The following is a 23,478-nucleotide window of genomic DNA, read 5'->3' as shown; positions in this document are numbered from 1 at the left end:
GTGATTTTGAGCATATTTTCATATACCTTTCATCCATTTGTATGTCTTATTTTGAGAAATGTCTATTGAGGTCCTTTGCCCATTTTTAACTGGATTGTTTTCCTGCTATTGAGTGGTTGAGGTTCCTTATGTATTTTTATATTAATCTGTTATTAGATGTATAGTTTGCAAATATTTCCTCCAATTCCTTAAGTTCTCCCTTTAATCTGTTGACTGTTTTCTTTGTTGTGTAGAAGCTTTTTAGTTAGATGTAGTTCCATTTCTCTATTTTTGTTTTTGTTGTCTGTGTTTTGGTGCCATATTTATGAATCATTGCCAAATCCAATGTTGTGGAGCTTTTTCCTATATTTTCTTCTAATAATTTTATAGTTTCAGGTCTTAGTTTTAAATCTTTAGTCTGCTTTGCATTGGTTTTTTATATTTTGTGAGACAAGGGTCTAATTTTATTCTTCTACATGTGAATATACAGTTAGTAAACTGGATAGTTAATAGACATCCTTTATTGTCACAAATCAATTGACTATAAATGTGTCCATTTATTTTGGAGCTCTATACTCTGTTTCATTGGTCTATGTATTTTTATGTCATTATCATGCTGTTTTGATTACTACAGCTTTGTAGGATATTTTGAAGTCAGGTATTGTGATGCCTCCGACTTTGCTCTTTTCACTCAGAATTGCTTGGGTTTTAAGGTCTTACGGGGTTTCTTATGAATTTGAGAATTGTTTTTCTATTTTAGTGCAAAATGTTACTGGAACTTTGATAGAGATTACATTGAATCTGTAGATCACTTTAACCGCTATAGATATTTTAACAATATTAACGTTTCCAGTTCTTGAACATGGTTTATCTTTCCATTTATCTGTTTCCTTTCATTCCTGCAACAATGCTTTATAGTTTTCAGTATACTGATCTTTCATCTCCCTGGTTAAATTTATTCCCAAGTATTTATTTTTTGTAGATATTGTAAATGAGACTGTGTTCTTGATTTCTTTTTCATACAGTTTGTTGTTAGTGTAGGAAGAGCTACTGATTTTTGTATATTGATTTTGTATCCTGCAACTTTACTGTATTTATTAGTTCTAATTTTTTGTTGGACACTAGGGTTTTCTATAAATATGATCAAGTCATCTGCAGAGACAATTTAACTTCTTTTCTGAGTTTGATACCTTTTCTTAGTCTTGTATAAGAAATTTTTTCTTCACTGCTGTTAGTAGAAACGTATAACTTTATTTATTTTACAAAAAGTCTACAATTGGTTTTCAAAGTGACTGGATATAGAATCTGTGATAACTGTAACGGTGTTTCAGGGCCTCTGGTGTCAGGGGTGTTATCACAGATTCTGTATAGAATCTTTCTGAAATGTCTTGGTTTTCATTTCATTTAACTTTCATATAGTTCAAATTACTCTCTAAATTCCCTTTCGATTAACAAACATTTTTTTGTAAAAAATCAAATAGTTTTTCCAGACTTACTTGTCATATAGTATCTGTTGCAACTATTTACCTCTGCTATTATAGCACAAAAGCAGCCATGGACAACATTCAAACACATGGGCATGGCTGTATTTCAATAAAATTTCATTTACAAGAAGAGGCAGGCAGCAGCTGGATTTAACCAACTGGCCACAGTTAAAGAGCTCTGATGTAGAAAATGCCTCAGAGAATTCCCTCACAAGGAGAAAGGAATCTGGGACTGACCATCATAATTATCTGATGGCTGATCATTTGTTTCCAAGCACACTGAGCTCACCGTGCTAATGGATGCACATACCACTGAGGTAACAGGAGGCACACTCCAGCAGAAAGTCTCTGATACTTGAAACAAAAGTACTGCTGGAACAGCAAATATAAAGGGAATACTGATGGGACACTGGCTATATGTGCTCTTAGTGTCAATCTGCCTACATTCTATAGTTGTAGAAATCTAAAATGTGAAGACCTAGACCCAGATTGTATTGCTTTATTTTATGCTTCATAAAAAATAGCTAGTATTTATTGGCAGGTAAATGATACCATATTTAGGGGTAGCAGACTGCAAGATGAGCACAGTACAGCTTATCAGGAAACTAAGATAGCATGGGAAAATATGAGATAATTGGAAACTGGTATATATATATACATGTATGTGTGTGTGCTATGTGGGTACTACATACGTTTAAGTGTGATATATGTGTGTGTATATACACATATATAGACACACACAGACTCTTACATATAGGCTTTACCTTGTGAAATATAGGATGACTTAAGAGAAATTGAGAAAATTTAACGGTGTGTTAAAATGTGGTGACAGTTGTTTATGTAGGGAGGAGGAATTCATGTAACTGTTGGGGGATAAATCATGAGGAAACTTTATTGAAATAGAGACAAATTGTTAAATATTATGGGACAATAATTAAAGTGGATTAAGTATGTCATCTCACCTGTTAAAAATAATGTTCGTTGAACATTTGATTGATGAAATTATAATCAGGTGTATACATATATTTTTAAATGAATAAATAAATTTTGGTCATTCAAAAATTTGCAAATGCAGGAATGCCTGAGAAAGATTTAAAAACCTCATTACAATGTTTAGCAATTCTTGCAAGAACAAGAGATAGGGCAAAATTTGAACCAAATTTAGTAGAAGTTTGTAGAGAAAATAGAGAATGAAGCCAAATGAGTTAGGAACTGAGATGTGGATAATAAAAAGGACCTTATTTAGCCAATATATTCAACATCAATCTGCTGGCATGATTGGAAACAGATATGCAAACCTAGTGTTAACGACAGACTTGCCTTCTCAATTTAAGAAGTGTGGGAATGTGATTTACACATCTTAACTCATCCTCTTTCTCATATTTCAGTTATAAATTAATGGCATAGTTGCATATATCATTATATATACCATGACAAACATGTCTTATGTTTTATCAGAAACATAAAAACTGTGCTCGCGTTTCAATCTTTGTTACTCACCTTTTTATTACCACAGTCACATTCTTCATTGGATTCCAAAATCCCATTACCACACACTGGTTGATTTTGATGTAATGGTTGCAAATTTGAAAGCTTCTGAAGGCATTTAGCCTCAAATTTTGAAACAGAGTATCTATAGTCATGCATGCTGCAGTTGCTAAAAATCTTTATACCTCTGGCACTCCTAAAATAAAATAATATTCCTCAGGCAAATAAATCTTGCTAATAAAACCACATCTAAACAACACTCCATACATAATCATATAAATCACAAGATGGCCACCCCCAAATCTATACCTTAGCAGAGATTAAACCAATCATAATTCAATTTTAATACTGCTTATCTTTAACATTCTCTTTAAAAACTGCATTGAAAACCTATTTTCAGCGGGGCACAGTGGCTCACGCCTGTAATCCCAGCACTTTGGGAGGCCAAGGCAGGCGGATCACGAAGTCAGGAGATCGAGACCATCCTGGCTAACACGGTGAAACCCCGTCTCTACTAAAAATGCAAAAAATTAGCCAGGCGTAGTGGCGGGCGCCTGTAGCCCCAGCTACTCGGGAGGCTGAGGCAGGAGAATGGCGTGAACCAGGGAGGTGGAGCTTGCAGTGAGCTGAGATCGTGCCACTGCACTCCAGAACCACAGAGCGAGACTCTGTCTCAAAACAAACAAACAAACAAACAAGCAAACAAAAAACGTATTTTCTCATCAAAGTAATGCGATAAGGTATGGTGGTTAAATCCATGTATCCATGTATCTATGCATTTACATATCTCTGTATCTAACCATCTATCTATTGTTCCCTCTACATAGTGTTCTCTTCTGTTATACAGTTCAAGCTTTCTTCCTTCATTTCAGTCAGATGTCTGCTGAAGTGTTACCTCCCAGAGAGATCTTTCTTGACAACACTATCTTAAATTGTGCCCCCTTCTTCATTCTCCTTCCACTTTCAATATTTTTCTATATAGCACTTTTGCATTATGTAAAAATGTTTCATTAGTTTTAATTTTCAAAATTTCATCTCATATTACCTAAATTTCACACTAAAATTTAAGTCCTGGGGAGATCTTTATTTACATGTTCATAGGTATATTTCCACTAGTATGTCTAGGAGAAATGTCTAATAGATGTACAACAGACATTTCAAATATACCGTATGTGGTATTGAACTACTTATCACAACCATGTCTGTTCTCAGTTGCTGACTACTCCATTCTTTCAGTGGCTAAGGCTCATAACATTGGTGTGACCCTGGACTCTGTTCTTTCTCTCACAATCCATACCCAACACAAATACACATCTACACTAGAATGGAACATAACGAATTAACAATTTTTATTTTGGCTACTTGTTAAAGTGATAATAGTTTGGATCTACTGGGTTACATAAAATATATGATTAAAATATATTACTGCAATTAATTTCACCTTGTTAAAGCTTCTAGAAAATTTAAAATCACATATGTGACTCATATTTTATTTCTATTGGACAGCACCATGTTAGACAATCATTTATTAGACGGCACTATAGCACTATGTTAGACAATCATGTCTCAGATAGCAAATACTTAAACTGCAAAATCTGAGATGACAGAGGTTCTGGGTAGTCCTTTAAGCCTCCAAGGAAATCCATGTATAACTTCTAAAGTTTCAGAGTTGGAAGTTTAAGAGCAAAAAGAAATGCTTTCGCTTGTATTAACACCCATTTGTTGTGGAACAACTATGAAAAAGTAAGAGAAATATTACACAGAATAATGTTATTTAATCAAATTGTCTCTACTATTTTAAAATACTTTGTTTTAATAGGAATAAGTATTACCATACCTTTGCAAGACACTCATGCAAAAAGCTACAAATACTGGGCACTAAAATCTCTTCACACAAAATTAGGGGATAACTAGATAGGGACTCAGAAGATATCTTCTACTTGGACCATATAATTTCCAACTGAAAATTAAAAGTATTGTTTACAAAATAAGACTTTTGTTTAAGATGGGTACAAAGCAATCAAGTTTTGAAACCTCTGCTTAAAAGTTGGGCATGACAAGAAAGAATATGAATGCGATGTCAGTGATGTGTATGTGTGTGCACAGACATAGATATAGATCAATCTATAGTATATATCCCTAAGTATAGAGAATTTTTGTGTGATAACTTTTCAAGCATGATATACCTTTCTAGCCATCGATGTGGTGTGGAATATAAAAGTTTAAAAACTTCATCACATTTTGGAAACAACCTTATAAAAATATAAGTGAAATTAATTAAGAAAACATCTTACACTGCTTCATGATTCATGATGCATGTAGCTCTCAGACAGAAACACTGAGTGATGTCATCATATGTTAATCCTACCTTAAGGCCAAGCAGTTGAGCTATAATAACCGAAAATCCCTCCAAATCTATTGCATCTGGATACTAAAATAAAGACATTAAAGAGAAAACTATTATGTGTGAAAACAAAAGCAAGTAATAACTTGAAATATTTTTACTCCTATCTTATTTTCTATTTTAATACTTTTTACATCACACATACTTCACAAAAATTATTTTGGTATGCCATTTATTTATCTGCCATAATTTACTGATTAAGAAGCATGAAACAAGTAATCAAACTATGATAGTCTCTGATTTTAAATTTTGCATGCCAAAATTCTAGAGCTTTGAACAGGTGGTATTTCTGATACAATAAAACACATTTATTCCACTTTCTCATTATATCAGTTCATCCAATGAATAGGTATCAATTCAGAGTACTCATGTGTCAGGCATTATGATAGATGGTAGGAATATAATGGCATGTATGAAAGAAAAGGACTTTGTTCACATCTATAGCTTATATTATAGAAAGAGACAATTAACAGTTATCTGCAATAAACTTTCTATATAAAAATAGACTGTTACACATGCTTTTAAGTAAATAAAGTACTACAGTAGAAAATTTTATGGAGGGGTATAAAATAAGGCAGTTAACTATGGTAGTTTAGAAAATCTTTGTGAAATTTATATTTAGGCTGAGATATAAAGTATGGGAAATGACCCAACATTATGTATATGTATAGGGGGCTTGAATGGGGACCTACCTGAAAGTTATGTATAATGATTAAAGTGAAGAAATGACAGGTCAGAAGCCAGAGATTCAGACACAATCACAGTGAAGAAATTTGGGCTGGGGCAGTGGCTTAGGCGTGTAATCCCAGCATTTTGGGAAGCCAAGGCAGGAGGATTGCTCGAGGCCAGGAATTCAAGACCAGCCTGGGCAACATAGTGAGACTCCGTCTCTACAAAAAAAAAAAAAAAAAAAAAATGTAAAATAGCCGGCAAGGTGATGCACACTTGCAGTCCCAGTTATTCGGGAGAAGGCAAGAGAATGACCTGAGCCCAGGAGTTTGGGGTTGCAGTGAGCTGACTGCACCACTGTATGCCAGCCTGGGCTACAGAGTGAGACCCTGTCTCAAAGACCAAAAAAAACAAAAAATAAATTTGAAGTGAGAAGATATTTAAAAATGCTTGCTAACGGTGTGGACTCGAAGTGTTTTTCATATTATTTATCTTTGATATTTATTTAAATCATAATATATTTCTTAACTCTTTAAGCATTACAAACAAAAATCTGAGAACATGTCTAATTTTTCTGTATCAATTTAAATGTGTAACTAGAACATTTGTGTAATGCACAAATAAAAGAAAAAAAATTGTTTACATGTTTGTTTGTATGTGACTGAAAACATAGAATTGGCAGATGAAAAAATAAACTAATAAGTATCCCTTCCTATTATCCTGTAATAAATATGTTTAAAAGTTACAGCGTCAGAATTTGAAAGAAGTTAAAGCCAGAACAGAATATGAGGAATGATATCTAGGCTGACCATCATGTTTTGGGGCAAAATATAAAAACCAAAAGCTAGACTTTTGATACCAGGTCAGAGAGGGAAATATGGTCTTGTACTTCCAGTATAAATGGTGCTCTTATAAAAAGAAGATATTTAGATACTGTGACAGAGACACAGGAAGAACTTCATGTGAACAGAAAGGCAAATATTGGGGTAATGCATCCATAAGTCAAGAAATGCCAAAGACTTCTGGCAAACCACCAGAAGCTAGGGCAAAGGCAGAGAAGAGATTGTTTTCCACAGTCCTTAAGAGAAGCCACTTTGTTCATATTGATTTCAGAATTCCATTTTATCCAGAACTGTGAAGCAATACATTTCTGTTGATTAAGTGCTCAGTTTGCAGTATTTTGTTATGGCAGCCCTGGAAATCTAATACAGATCCCCTAATATATCATAACCCAAAGTAATATATCTTAAAAGTGCCCAGGAATGGGGAAGACACATTACATAGTGAGGAAAAGGTAAGAATTACAGCAAAATTGTCATCAGAACAGTGCAAAAGAGTAAACAGGAAGAATATCTCCTTAAAAGTGGCACTAGATAAGGATGCCCTCTCTCACCACTCCTATTCAACATACTATTGAAAGTTCTAGTACGGCAATCAGGCAAGAGAAAGAAGGCATCCAAAGAGGAAGTCAAACTATCCCTGTTTGCAGATAACATGATACTATCTCTAGAAACCCCACCATCTCATCCCAAATGCTTCTTAAACTGATAAACAATTTCAGCAAAGTCTTAGAATACAAAAGCATATGCAAAAATCACTGGTATTCCTATATACCAATAACAGCCAAGTCAAGAGTCAAGTCATAAATGGACTCACATTCACAACTGTTATGAAAAGAAAAAAATAACCTAGGATACAGCTGACTAGGGAAGTGAAAGATCTCTACAAGGAGAACCACAAACCACTGTTCAAAGAAATCAGAGATGATAAAAACAAATGGAAAAACATCCCATGCTCATGGACAGAAAGAATCAATATTGTTAAAACAGTCACGCTGCCCAAAGCAGTTTATAGATACAGTACTATTTCTGTTAAACTACCATTTATGTTCCTCACAGAACTAGAGAAAAGTATCTTAAAATTCATATGGAACCATAAAAGGACTGAATAGAAAGGCAATTGTAAGAAAAGAACAAACAAACAAAAATCAAAAACAACAAAAAAAACAAAGCTGAAGGCATAATGGTTGCTACCTGACTTCAAACTATACTACAGGGCTACAGTAACCAAAACAGCATGGTACTGATAGAAAAACAGACATCTAGATGAACAGAACAGAACAGAGATCCCAGAAATACTACAGGCCTACAACTATCTGACCTTCAACAAACCTAACAAAAACAAGCAAAAGGGAAAGAATTCTCTATTTAATAAATGGTGCTGAGATAACTAACTAGACATAAGCAGAAGAATGAAACAGGGCCCCTTCCTTACACCATATACAAAAATTAACTCAAGATGGATTAAGGACTTAAATGTAAAACCCAAAACTATAAAATCCCTGGAAGACAGAATGGTACTAGGCAGTACCATTCAGGACATAGGCAGGGGCAAAGATTTCATTATGAAGATGCCACAGCAATTGCAACAAAACCAAAAATTGACAAATGAGATCTAATTAAACTAAAGTTTCATTCATTAACTAGGAATGGATTAACAGGAAAAGGATTGCCTATTTAATAAATGGTGCTGGGAGAACTGGCTAGCCATATGCAGAAGAATGAACAAACTAAAGTTTCTTACTCTGCACAGCATAAGAAACTCTCAATAGAGTAAACAATCTACAGAATGGGAGAACATGTTTGCCAACTATGCATCTGACAAAGGTTTAATATCTAGCATCTGTAGGGAACTTAAGGAAATTTACTAGAAGACAAAAACTAACAACTCCATAAAAATTGGGCAAAGGACATGAACAGGCATTTTTCAAAAGAAGAAATACATGTGACCAACAATCATAAGAGAAAAAGCTCAACATCACTGATCATTAGAGAAATGCAAATCAAAATCACAGTGAGACACCATCTCACACTAGTAAGAGTGGCTATTACTAAAAAGTAAAAAAATAGCAGATGCTGGCAAGGTTGTGGAGAAAGAGGAACACTTATACACTGTTGGTGGGAGTGTAAATTAGTTCAGCCATTGTGGAAAACAATGTGGTGTTTCCTCAAAGACCCAAAGACAGAAATACCATTAGACCCAGCAATTTCATTACTGGGTATATACCCAAAGGAATATAAATCATTCTAAATACTATGCAGCCATAAAAAGGAATGAGATTATGTCCTCTGCAAGGACATGGATGGAGCTGGAGGTCACTATCCTTAGCAAACTAACACAGGAACAGAAAACCAAATACCACATGTTCTCACTTATAAGTGGGAACTAAATGATGAGAACATGTGGACACCCAGAATTATGAGAACACATGGACACCTAGAACACATGGACACCTAGACACATGGGACAACACACACTGAAGCCTATCAGAGGATGGAGGGTAGGAGGAGGTAGAGGATCAGAAAGAATAACTAATGGGTACTAGGCTTAATACCTGGGTGTTGAAATAATCTGTACAACAAAATATATAACAAAGCTACAGTAACCAAAACAGCATGGTACTAGTACAAGAACAGACACACAGACCAATAGAACAAAGTAGAGAACCCAGAAACAAGACCACACACCTACAACCATCTGATCTAACAAAAACAAGCAATGGGAAAAGGATTGCCTATTTAATAAATGGTGCTGGGAGAACTGGCTAGCCATATGCAGAAGAATGAAACTGGACCCCTTCCTTACACCATATACAAAAATTAACTCAAAAAAAAACCTAAAAAAGCCTGAAAGAGAAGCTACGCAGTACCATTCAGGACATAGGCATGGGCAATGATTTCATGAAAAAGATGCCAAAAGCAATTGCAACAAAATTGAAAAATGGGATCTAATTAAGCTAAGTAACTTTTGCACAGCAAAAAAAATGATCAAGAGAGTAAACAGACAACCTACAGAATGGGAGAAAATTTTTGCAATCTACTCATCTGACAAAGGTCTACTATCCAGCATCTACAAGGAACAAACAAATTTACAAGAAAAAAAAAAAACATTATAAAGTGGACAAAGGACAAGAACAGACATTCCTCATAAAAAAATATATGTGGCCAACAAACATGAAAAAAGGCTCAACATCACTGGTCATTAGAGAACTGTAAATTGAAACCACAATGATATAGCATCTTACATCAGTCAGAATGGCTATTATTAAAAAGTCAATAAACAACAGATGCTGCCGAGGTTATGAAGAAAAAGGAATGCTTTTACACTGTTCATGGGAGTGTAAATTAGTTCAACTATTGTGGAAGACAGTGTGGCAATTCCTCAGCGACATAGAGGCAGAAATACCATTTGACTCATGAATCCCACTACTGACTATATACCCGAAGGAATATAAATCATTCTGTAATAAAGACACATGCACACATTTGTTTATGCAGCACTAGTCACAATAGCAAAGACATAGAATCAACCTAAATGGCCATCAAGATAGACTGGATAAAGAAAATGTGGTACATATACATCACGTAATACTATGCAGCCATAAAAGAAATGAGATTATGTCCTTTGCAGGGACATGGATGAAGCTGGAAGCCATTATCCTCAGCAAACTAAGGCAGGAACAAAAAATCAAATACCACATATTCTCACTTACAAGTGGGAGCTGAATAATGAGAACACATGGACACATGGGGGGAACAGCACACACTGGAGCCTGTTGGAGGTTGGAGGAGTGGGAGGTGGGAAAGGATCAGGAAGAACAGCTAAAGGATGCTGGGCTTAATACCTAGGTGATGGAATGATATGTGCAGCTAACCAGCATAGCACACTTTTAACTAGGTAACAAACCTGCACATCCTGTACATGTACCCTTGAATTTAAAAGTTGGAATTTAAAAAAATTAAAATTTTTTCTATCATACAACTTTCACACAATTTACTTCCCATTTTTCTTTGTCAGTAAATTATAGGAGCTCATTTCTACCAAAATGAGCAAAATATGAAAGAGGGATACATACAATACAAAGGAAACCAGATTGAAAATTCTCAAACCCTGTCTATGCATCAAGTCTAATACAGATTGGTAAAACAGACAATTTCTCCAGAATGTCTCCAAGAAAGGAAAAAGAAATTTCTGAAACAAGGAGAAAACTAGAAGCAATGTATAATTTTATTAAGCAATTGTTGTGCAAATCAGTGTAATGCACTTATTAAATTTAGGAAGAACGAAAAGGCACACAATAAAGGCAATTTAATCTTAGTTCATTACTTGGCTCATTAGGGAATAAGACACAATTCAAATGAAGTATATAATTACAGATGGGAAGTAAAGGAGTCAAAATACGGATATGATGAACTATTGGGATGTTACATTCTAACTTCAATAATAGGAAGTCAATAGATAATACTCACATTTGAATAGTGAGGGCATATTTTTTAGAAATACATAGTAAAAGAATAAATAAACTATTCCTACCCATAAAAACATAAATGATTGTTACAGGCATAATACTGAGCAAAATAGAGCAGACAAGAATACACACTGTTCTGCTTACATAAACTTCAAAAAGAAGTAAAATTAAACAAGGGCAATGGGATTGTGGTTTCCTTTGGTACAAATAGTAGGTGGGAGGACGCGTGATTCACAAGCACCTTCTGAAGTGTTGATAATATCTTATTTCTTGATCTTTGTAGTGTTTACACCTATGTATAAACTTGATAAAAATTAGTTGTGCTATATACTTTGACTTGTGGAATTTTATCTATATGCTATATTTTGTACTTCAATAAAACTTTTCTTTAAAAAGAAATTAACATGGAGTTATATGGTTACAAAGATGAAATTTTTTAATTGAGAAAGATGATTTAGGGGTTGTAGATTATGCAGGAAATATTTTTATCAATATACAAATTTTCAATATCCCAAACTAATATATATCGTTTACGCATACATATATTTATTATAATAGCATAAAGTATGTGTAAAATTGCAAGCACAAATTCATGATTTTTGCTATTTATTGAACTTGGAGGAAATATGCAGGAGGCTTTAACATTGCTCTAATGCTTTATTTATTTAAAAACCTAAAGCAAATATTTGTGTCCATTATGACCAGTTGGTGAGTGGTTACACTAAGGTTTGTTCACATAATATTCTTTGTGTTTGAACTTTATAAATAAATAAACTTTCTGAGATTCTATTAATTTTGTCCCAACAAAATAATAATGAATATACATATTCAGAAAAGATCAAGTGATTATACAGTTTACTTAAATTAATACTTATAAAATATAATATACAGCTTAAAAATAGTGATGTAACAAAGAATAAAAATTACGTACCATAGCAATACCTGCGTCATAGCTTTCATTGCATATGGTGCCTGGAAATGTTGCTCCCACATATTTAGGATGTTTCCTGTAACTACATTATTATAATTTTTTTATTAACATAGGCAAAACAATTTGTAAACTTATTTATTAAATTAAACCTTCTTTACATAAAATTTTAAAAATGACTTTGCAAATATATAAAGCTTCAAACTAGGTAATATCTAGTAAACTATACAAAATACTAAAATCATTGACTTTAACCAATTCACTTTAACACCAATGTAATTTCCTTTTGCATCTCCTAAAATGGATATAATTTTATTAGCTCAAATTTAACTTCATTTGGTTTCCAAAAGTTAAAGAGAAAATAATTTTTAATTTGTGGAAGAGGCAATCTTACCACTCCTAAAGATAAGCATTTTAACATATTAAATAGTTAAAAGAAAAAACCCAAATCCCTCCTAGTAAAAAGTAGACATGAAATGTATTAATTTATCATGGATAATTTTAACTGAATAGTCTCCATTTTTACATCATTCATAAACTAAGGATTATATGTTTTCTGTAGTAAAGTCAATATCGTAAGTTCATGAAATGCAGGTTTTTGAAATAATACTTATACTCCAAACTATTCTAATACAAAATTGATTATTGTTACTTTTATTATATCTTTAAGTACACCAGTACCTCCATGGCAAAGGCTACTAATTTTTAAACACTTTCAAAGGGGCTTATGAAAAGTTGACGAACACAATAAATTCACTAAATTACCAATTTAAAGTAATTATTTATGCAGATATCTTTATTAATGTAGAACATTGTGCTTACACAAGTAAGTATGCTATGTCATGGGGCCGTAGGATGAGATAGTCCCGTTTCCACGCCAAAAATCTTTGTAATATATCATCAGCATCCCCACTGGTGGAAATCTGGTTTTCATTTGACCACAGTTCCAAGGAAGACAGTATAACAGTCAATTTGAACTGGGTAAACATCTAAAAATAAATTTATTATACATTTTTAAAGTAATAAGTTATTACATTTAGAAGATACACTAAAAAATAAAGAAAATGTTCCAGTATTTTGAGTACTAAACTAACAAAAAGTATTTAAGTTATTCATTGGCCAAGATAGAACCCAAATTATATTAAAGAAACTTTCATGAAAATGGAAATGTGAAAAAGTAAAAACTTACAGTGTTGACAAGCCCAATAACCTGGACAATTTTTTGTGTTACAGCCATCATTTCAGATCCCATATAATCATACTGAAAAAGAAATTTTATTTTTCATAAAAGTATTATTTTGAGTCATGTGAATGAAATATTTAGGCATTGTATTAGGTATTATAAGTAATCTAGAGCTGTTTTAAAGTACATGGGAGAATGTGTGTAGATTTGAGCAAATTCTACGCTACTTTATATAAGGGACTTAAGTTTCTATGGATTATATATTATGTATATACATATATATATATAATACACACACACCCAGAAATATTATTAAGCGTTGAAAATGGTCCTGTCATTTGTGAAAACATGGATGAATCTGGAGGACATTATGCTAAGTGAAATAAGCCATATACAGAAAAGAAAATCTACATGATCTCACTTACATGTGGCATCTAAACAAGACAAAACAAATATATTCAAATACATAGAAACAAAGTGAAAAGGTGGTTATCAACAGGCAGAGGGCAGAGTGTGGGAAGAAATGTGGAAATGGCATTCATAGGATACAAAGTGTGGATTATGTAGAATAAATAAATCTAGAGACTTAATGTACAATGTGAGAACTACAGTTAACAATATTGCTTTATATACTGAAAATTTGCTAAGAGAGTAGATTTTAGGTACTTTTACCACAAAAATGTAACACTATGTATACAAAAACGTGATGTATACATCTTAAACATATATACTTTTAAAAAGAATAAAAGGTTAGAGAGAAGATATAAATTGCCAATATCAGGAATGAAAGAAGATTACAATATCAAAGGATGATAATAAAGTATGAAAATACTGATGTCAAAAACTTACTACATTTTCATAAATTTGAAAATATTACTTAAAATGGCATTTGCCAAAATGGCCAAAGGTAAAGTTCAAACAATACATAATAATATAACTATTAAAGTGGATTCTGTAACTTTAAACCTTCCCATAAAGAAATATCAGGTTGAGAGGACTGTAAGGGTTAATTGTTGGGCAGGTGCAGTGGCTCATGTCTATAAACCCAGCTCTTTGGGAGACTGAGGCGTGGACAACATGGTGAGACATCGTCTCTATAAAAATTTTTTTAAAATTATCCAGGCATTGTGGTGCATGCCTATAGTCCCAGCTACGTGGAAGGATGAGGCAGGAGGATTGATTGAGGCCAGGAGTTCGAGATTGCGGTGAGCTATGATTTTGTCACTGCACTCCACGCTGCATGGCAGAGTGAGGCCCTGTCTCTCTCTCAATCTCTCTAAAAAAAAAGTTAATGGTTACAGATATTTAAGTGATAAGTAAAGAATAAGTAAAGGCATTTGTACAAAAATCATTCATTCAGAATGTAGGAAAAGGGCAGACATTGTAATTTGTTTTATGAAACCAACACTACTTTAACAACAGCTTAACAAGAAAAGGTCTTTTTTGGATATTCTCGTCATACATAAAATGGATATCAATGTAGCCACAAGAAAATTCAGGCAAGTCCAAACTGAGAAGCATTTCTACAAAATAACTGGCATGTATTCTCCAATCGTGCCAAGGTACATGAAAGACAAAGATCATAGTAATGCCACGGATTGGAGTAGAAAAAGAGACATGTCAACTCAATGGAATGTAGGATCTTATAATTGAGGACTGAATTAGGAAAAAGACATTTGTGGGGAAAATGTCAAAATTTTTATAATGGTTGACAATAATGTAGAAACATTAACTTTTAAGTTTTGATTACGATATTATGATTATATAAGAGGTTAACTTAGGAGAAGTTGTGAAAAGAATCTCTTTACTGTTTCTTAACTTTCATGTAAGTCTAAAGTTCTTTCAAAATAATAAGTTTAAAATAATAAAATGCAGCTAAAAAGCAAAGAGGGATATCCCACCAATATCACTGGTGAACATTAGAAATGCTGATACTACAAATATACCAATTTCTAAAAGATAAAAAGAATGTGTTACAAATTCATTCTAAGAAATTTGATAATTTAGATCATTTAAAAAATTACTTGAAAACCTATGCCTTAGTCCATCTGCCTGCTAAAAAGAATAACACACACTGGGTATTATAAAAAAGAGAAATCTATTTCCTCACATTTCTGGGAGTGGAGAAGTCCAAGAACAAGTTGCTAGCATCTGGCCTGGTGAGGGCCTTCTTGCAACAGCCTCACATGGCAGAAGGCAGAAGAGCAAGCTACACAGTACTTTTATAAGGGCCTTAATCTCATCCACAAGGGAAGAAGTTCCTCATGCACTAATCACCTCTAAATGGTCCCATTCCTTAATACCATCACCTTAGCCATTAAGTTTTAATACCTGAATTTTGGAAGGAACACATTCAAACCCTAACATTCCATCCCTAGTTTCCCAAAATTCATGTCATTCTCACGTACAAAATACCTTCATGCCATCCAAATAGTCCTAAAAAATCCTAACTTGTTCTATCATCAGCTTTTAAGTCTAATTTCAAAATCTCACCTAAACATTATATGAGTAAGACTCAAGGCAAGATTTATCCTGAGGCAAATTAATTTCCAGCTGTGAGTCTATGAAATCGAACAAGTTATATGCTTCCAAGATACAATTGTGGGACAGGCATAGGACAGACATTCCCATTTCAGGAAGGAAAAAAAGAGTCAAGAAGAAGGGAACAACAGGTCCCAAACCAATGCAAAACCCAACAGAGCAAACAATATTAAATTTTAGGGCCTGCAAATGATCTTCTTTGACTCCATGACCCACCCATGAGACACACCGGGGTGGGATTTGAGCCCCAAAGGCTTTGCTGTGTGCAGCCCATGCTTCAGCTCTCACACATTGAAAACGCATGCATGCCGCTTTCCCAGGCTGTCGTTCCTTCCTGGTGGCTCTATAGTTCTGCGGTGTTGTGGGTGGTCCAGCACCTATGTCTCTGCTAGACATTGCCTTAGTGGGATCTCTCTGAGGCATCCTTTGAAATAGAGGTGGAGGTAGCCATGCCACCACAGCTCTTGCACTCTGTGAGCCTGGAGAGTTAGCACCAGGTGGACACAGCCAAGGTTCACAGTCTGCACCCTTTGAAGTCACAGTCTGAGATGCACCTGGGCCCAGCTGAGCTACAGCCAGGGCAGCAGAGAAGTGCCTGGCTGTGATGCAAGGATCTTAGACCTGAGGTGGCCCTGGTGTGTAAGTCTCAAGGTCCTATAAGCATTCTGGCTTCCCTCTTTAACTTGTCTTGCTTACAAATCCCTAGCACTCTGGGTTTGTAATAGGAAGGCAGCCTTGAAGATCTCCAAAATGTCTTTGGGGTTATTCTCCTCTTGTGTTGATAAATAGCAGCTGACTTCCTCTATCCACACCAATTTTCTTTAAAGGTCACTTGACACACTCTTGCTATTCTACCATACATACTTACCCCACCCCCACTCCTGCCTCCACCGTTTTTTTTGTTGTTGTTTGTTTGTTTTTTGTTGTTTGTTTGTTTTTACAGGGCCAGGCTGCGAGTTTTTCAAATTTTTACATTCTTCTTCCCTTTTAATTATAAAATCTATATTTAAACCATTTATCTTGTCTCAAATTTTACTATAAATAAGTAGAAAAAGTCATGCAGCATCCTGAACACCTTGCTGCTTAGATTTCTTTTGCCAAATACCTGAGTTCATCATTCTTAAGTTCTATCTTCCATAAAGTTCAACGGCATGGGCTTAACTCAGCCAAGTGATTGGCCACTTTATAACAAGAGTGGTCTTTCTCCCAGTTTCCGGTACCTTGGACTTCACTTCCATCTGAGCTCTTGTAAGAATAGCCTTTACTGTCCATATTTCTACCAGCATTCTGTTCATGACCACTTAAGTAATTTCTAAAAACTGTTCATAACCACTGATCTCTAAAAAGATTCACAACTTCCCTAAATCCCTTCTCTTCCTCTGAGCACTCATCAGAATCACCCTTCATACTCCATTCACAGTAATACAAGCTTTTTCCATTATTTACTTCAAAACAGCTCCTGCTTCAACCCATTGCCAGGTACCAAAATTACTTCCACATTTTTAGACACTTGCTATGGCAACACCTACTCCTGATACCAACTTCTGTGTTGGTCCATTTGTGCTGCTATGACAGAATATGACAGATTGGGTAGTTTGTAAAGAACACAAATTTATTGTTCATAGTCCTAAAGGCTGAGAAGTCCGCGATCAAGGCACCACAAACTGGTCTGGTGAGGACCTTTTTGCTATGTTCTCATAGGGAGGAAAGCAGAAAGGCAAGCTACAGAATGCCGCATGAAGTCTGTTTTATAGGAGACTTAATCCCATACATGAGGGAAGAATCTTTCGTGGCAGAATTGCCTCATTCCTTAAAGCCATAACATTGGCCATTACGTTTTAATACATGAATTATGAAGGGAACACATTCAAACCATAGCAATCTAACTTGTAGAAAGTAAAACAAGTTTAAAGAACATCTAAACTTCCCTATGTATATCATATGTAAAGAAATTTAATGTGTACTTTAAAATATTTACCCAAAGAAAACTTAAGGTCTACAGGGTTTCAGAGTAAATTCTTTCAACTATATGTGGAAGGAGTCATACTCATAACATCTAAATTCTCAAAGAGACTATAAGAAGAAGAAAATTCGTTAACTTATTTGATGAGGCTAGGATAATCTTGATAACAAGGAGAAGAAGGGAGGGAGGGAGGGGAACAAAGGGAGAGAGTGAATGAAGGAGGGGTAGAGGAAGAAAAGGGAAGACAGAGGGGAGGGGAGGAAAAGAGAGGAGAGGAATAAAATAGGGAGACAATGGAGGAAGGGAAAAGAGGAGGAAGAGAGAAAAGAGAGAAGACAGGAAGGCAAGAAGGAAAGTTCTTTCTTGAAAGCATACTTAGTTCCTTTTTGAAAGACCTCTTGAAAGCATACTTACCAAAGCTTTTTCCACTATAATGTATATTTCCAGATATTGGGGTAATAGTTTTGAAAGATTTTTTTTCTGGAAAGAAACAACAACACGGATTTATAAAATGTTAACATGTATTGAATTTAACAGAAAAAAATGGCATGTAAAGACAGCAAAAAATTGCATATAAAATTTTCATGAGGACTTAAATATAAAAATTAATTCCAATGTAGAAAATTCTACTTCAAAACATATTTCAAGCTTAAAATATTTACAATGAACCTGCTAAAGTAATGTAAGGGTCTAGTCTCTGTTAATGCTGAATGAGGAGAAAAAAACATAAACATAAAGATACACCTTCTGCTGTCTTCATCTGCTGACAAATCTACACTTTGAACATTTTTCACTGACTGTCTTATGAAGGACTAAGCAACACTAACTGTGGCATACTGAAAATTGTCCATTCATAGAGATATAGGAAATATTTGAGAACACATAGTCTATACTGAAATTCAGGTAAATACTGTGATTTGTCTATTAATAATAATTGATGATTTATAGGTTATTATCTTAGCACAATCAATAATTATTGCATTACATCAAATGACACACAAAGCCTATGCTCTGGAACAATTGAATTATTTCTGATATTTTATATTCTGTTCTTCCCTGTGTACCCATATGATTATCTCCTATAAATCATCACTTATTACATCCTCATTGAACACTTTATTGATAATTTTACATGAGCTTTATTTCTAACAAACTGAAGTGCCTTCTTACACACAGAAACTTCAGAGAAATTTCTTCTTTCATCTAAGCATATTTACTGGCCACCAAATACAAGAGTAAAGAGGGTGTTGAATCTGCAATAGAATAGTCCGAGTTAAAATAAGTAAAAAAGCAAACGAATAAGCTGACTGGATAGAGCCTCTATTTAAATAAGTTGGTTTATATTTCCATGGGAAAGTAAAGTATGCCTCATCTCATATATCTATTGTTGTTTATCTATCTATCTATCTATCTATCTATCTATCTATCTATCTATCTATCTATCTATCTAATGGACCTATCAGACTATCTATTCATCATCTAAATCTATCAGTCTATCATCTATCAAGACATATATGTTTATTTATCTATCCATCTATTTATGTATCCTCTCCTTGTGTATACATGTATATATACAATTTTGTAAAAAAGGGGACTCTCATTTTTTTTCAATATTCTAAAATATGTGAGTTTTGTCTTTTAAACTTTCTGTTATTGGTGTGCTTTTTGTGATCATACTATTGAATGACAATACAACTTACTGCTCAAACTGAAATAACGTTGAGTGAGAAAAGGGTGCACTAAAATAATCAAAATTATAGAATTATTAAAATCAATACTTAATGACTAAAAAGTTTAATTTTCTCAGCAGCAACCTTGCAAACAAGAATGGGTGACATTCATCTTTAGTCTTTTTATAAAGAATAACTCTGCCAAGAATTTTGTAGCCAGCAAAACTAAGTTTTATAAATGAAGGAGAAGTAAAGTCTTTTTCAAACAAGCAAATACTAAGCGAATTTGTCACTACTAGATCAGCCCTACAAGAAATGCTAAAAGGAGTTGTACCTCTGAAAACAAAATGTCAATACACACCAGAATAGGACCTCTTGAAACCATACAATGCATAGGACCTATAAAACAATAACACAATGAAGAATACAAAGCATCTTTGTGACAATCAGCATGACTGGAGCAGTGTCTCACACCTCAATATTAATGTCAAATGTAAATGGTCTAAATATACCACTTAGAAGACACACATTGGCAGGATGGATAAAAAAATTCACAAATCAAACATCTGTTTCTTCTAGAGACTCACCTAACATGTAAAGATTCTTATAGACTCAAGGCAAAGGGGTGGAAAAGACATTCCAGACAAATAGAAACTAAAGGCAAGCAGGAGGTGCTATTCTTAGGTAAAATAGACTTTTAAGCAAAAACAGTTTTAAAAGACAAAAGGATGTTGATATGCTTTGACTGTGTCCCCACCCAAATATTGTAATAACCCCCATCTGTCAAAGGTGGGGTTAGGTGGAAATAATTGAATCATGGGTGCAGTTGCCCCCATACTGTTCTCATTGTAGTGAATAAGTCTCATGAGATCTGATGGTTTCATAAATGGGAGTTCCCTGGCCCAAGCTCTCTTGCCTGCTGACATGAAAGATGTCCCTTTGTTCTTCCTTCATCTTCTGCCATGATGTGAGGCCTCTCCAGCCATGTGGAACTGTGAATCCATTAAACCTTTTTCCTTTACAAATTACCCAGTCTCGGGTGTGTCTTCATCAGCAGTGTGAGCACAAACTAATACAGATGTCATTATATAATGATAAAAGAATCAATCCAACAAGAAGATATTACAATCCTAAATATATATGCACCTAACTTCGGTGCTCCCACATTCATAAAACAATGACTACTTGTCCTATGAAAAGAGATAGACAGCAACACAATAATAATGGATGACTTCAACACTCCACTGACAGCACTAGACAGATTTCAAGGCAGAAAGGTAACAGAGAAACACAGGACTTAAACTGTACTCTAGAACAAATGGACCTAACACATATTTAAAAACCATTCTACCCAAGAACTACATTCTTCTCATCAGCACATAGAACATTCTCCAAGACAGATAATATGATGGGCCACAAAATAAGTCTCAATAAATTTTTTAAAAATCAAAATTATATCAAGTATCTTTTCAGATACGATGGAGTAAAACTAAAAATCAACTCCAAAAGGAACCCTCAAAACTACAGAAATACAATAAAATTAATCTGATCCTGAATGATTTTGGGGTTAGCAATAAACTCAAGATGAAAATTTAAAAATTCTTCAAAATGAATGGTAATAATATCAAAACCTCTGGGATACAGCAAATGCAGCGCTGAGAGGAAAGTTTATAGCACCAAATATCTACATCAAAAAGTCTGAAAGACCACAAATTGACAATTTAATCTCAACCTCAAGGAACTAGAGAAATAAGAACAAACCAAACCCAAAGCTAGCAGAAGGAAAGAAATAACAAAGATCGGAGCAGGTCTAAATGACATTGAAACAAAAATATTAAAATGATCAATGAAATGAAAACTTGGTTCTTTGAAAAGATGAACAAAATTAATAGACCATTGGCTCCATTAGCCAAGAAGAGACAAGATTAAAAGAAGATTTAGAAATAAAAATGAAAGTATTACACCTGACATCACAGAAATACAAAAGATCATCCAAGACTACTACGAACACTTCTATGCACACAAACTAGAAAAATCTGGAAGAAATGGATAAATTCCTGGAAACACACAACCCTACTAGCTTGAATCGAGATGAAATAGAAATCCTGACTAGACCAATAACCATCAGTGAGATTGACTCAGTAATTTTAAAAACCTGCCAAAGAAAAGCCCAAGGCCACAGGAATTCACAACCAAATTCTACCAGACATTCAAACAAGAATTGATACCAATCCTACTGAAACTATTGCAAAGTATGTAGAGCACGGATGCAAAAATCCTCAACAAAATACTAGCAAATAGAATCCAGTAACACATCAAAAAGATAATTCACCCATGATCAGAAGGTTTCACCTCAGGGATGCAGGGACGGATCAATATATGCATGTCCATAAATGTGATTCACCGCATAAAAATGGAAAACAATTATAATAATCTCAATAGATGATGCTGAAAAAAGCATTCAATAAAATCCAGCATCTCTTTATAACAAAAAAATTCAACAAACTAGGCATAGAAGGAACATACCTCAAAATAACAAAAACTATATACGACAAACCCACAGTGAGCATCATACTGAACGGGTAAAATGCTGAAAGAATTCCCTGAAAACTGGAAAAAGACAAAGATGGATACTGTCACTACTTCTATTCAACATAGTGCTGGAAATCCTAGCAAGAGCAATCAGGCAAAAGACATAAATAAAGGAAATCCAAATTGGAAAATAGTAGGTCAAGCTAACTCTGTTTGCCAATATTATAATCATATACCTAAAAAACCCTCAAAGCCTCCTCCAGAAGACTCCTACATTTGACCAGTGAATTATGTGAAGTCTCAGGTTACAAAATCAATGTACACAAATTAGTAGCACGGCTGTACACCAACAATGACCAAGCTGAGAATCAAACTGAGATCTCAATTCCTTTTACAACAGCTGCAAAAATAAAATAAAATAATTAAGAATATACCTACCCAAGGAGGTGAAAGATCTTTACAAGGAGAACTACAGAACACTGTGTAAAGAAATCCTAGATAGCACTAACAAGTGGAAATTCATCCCATGCTTATGGATGGAAGAATTCACATTGTGAAAATTACCATACTGCCAAAAGCAATCTACATATTCAAGCAACTCCTATCAAAATACCAAAATCAGTTTTCACAGAATTAGAAAAAAAAACCCTAAAATTCACATAGAACCAAAGAAGAGTCTGAATAGCCAAAGCAATTTTATTGGTCCATTCTTGCACTGCTATAAAAGAATACCTGAGTCTGGGTGATTTATAAAGAAGAGATTTAATTGGCTCACGGTTCCACAAGTTGTACAGGAAGCATGACAGCTTCTGGGAAAACTCAGAAAACTTTCAATCATAGTGGAAGGCAAAGGAAAAGCAGGCATGTCTCACACGGACAGAGCAGGAGAAAGAGAGAGCAGGGGAGGTGCTACACACTTTTAAACAACCAGATCTCCTGAGCACTCTATCGCAAGAACAGTACTAGGAGGATGGTGTTAAGCCATAAGAAACCACCCCCATGATCTAATCACCTTCCACCAGGCCCCACCTTCAACACTGGGAATTACAATTTCACATGAGATTTGGGAGGATACAGAAACATATCAGCACTCTTAAGCAAAATAACATATCTGGAGACACTACATGACCTGGCTTCAAACCACACTACAAAGCTTTAGTAACCAAAAGAGCATTGTACTGGTATAAAAGTAGACACACAGACCAATGGAATATACTAGAGAACCCAGAAATAAACCCAAATACCACCAACTGATCTTCAACAAAGCAAACAAAAACATAAATTGGGGAAAGGACTCCCTATTCAATGAATGATGCTGGGAATACTGGA

The 23,478-nt window shown here is 34.4% G+C and overlaps 1 protein-coding gene across 2 annotated transcripts in view; it reads right to left on the bottom strand.

The window, feature by feature from the left end:
- Window positions 1-23,478, bottom strand: part of LOC105549080 (disintegrin and metalloproteinase domain-containing protein 18) — a 164,466-nt gene that overhangs the window by 92,141 nt on the left and 48,847 nt on the right. Inside the window, exons 7-12 of one of the 2 annotated variants that reach the window (XM_011993448.1) lie at window positions 18,362-18,427; window positions 13,450-13,521; window positions 13,083-13,249; window positions 12,264-12,345; window positions 5,246-5,382; window positions 2,964-3,147 (exon numbers count right to left, since the gene is read on the bottom strand). In XM_011993448.1, coding sequence (XP_011848838.1) covers window positions 2,964-3,147; window positions 5,246-5,382; window positions 12,264-12,345; window positions 13,083-13,249; window positions 13,450-13,521; window positions 18,362-18,427 — 708 coding nt within the window. The remainder of the gene's footprint in view (window positions 1-2,963; window positions 3,148-5,245; window positions 5,383-12,263; window positions 12,346-13,082; window positions 13,250-13,449; window positions 13,522-18,361; window positions 18,428-23,478) is intronic. The other variant, XM_011993457.1, reaches the window with a different exon arrangement.

The sequence above is a fragment of the Mandrillus leucophaeus genome, unplaced genomic scaffold, assembly GCF_000951045.1.
Source record: "Mandrillus leucophaeus isolate KB7577 unplaced genomic scaffold, Mleu.le_1.0 Scaffold111, whole genome shotgun sequence".
NCBI lineage: Eukaryota > Metazoa > Chordata > Mammalia > Primates > Cercopithecidae > Mandrillus > Mandrillus leucophaeus.
This window is presented reverse-complemented; position numbering and strand designations above follow the sequence as displayed.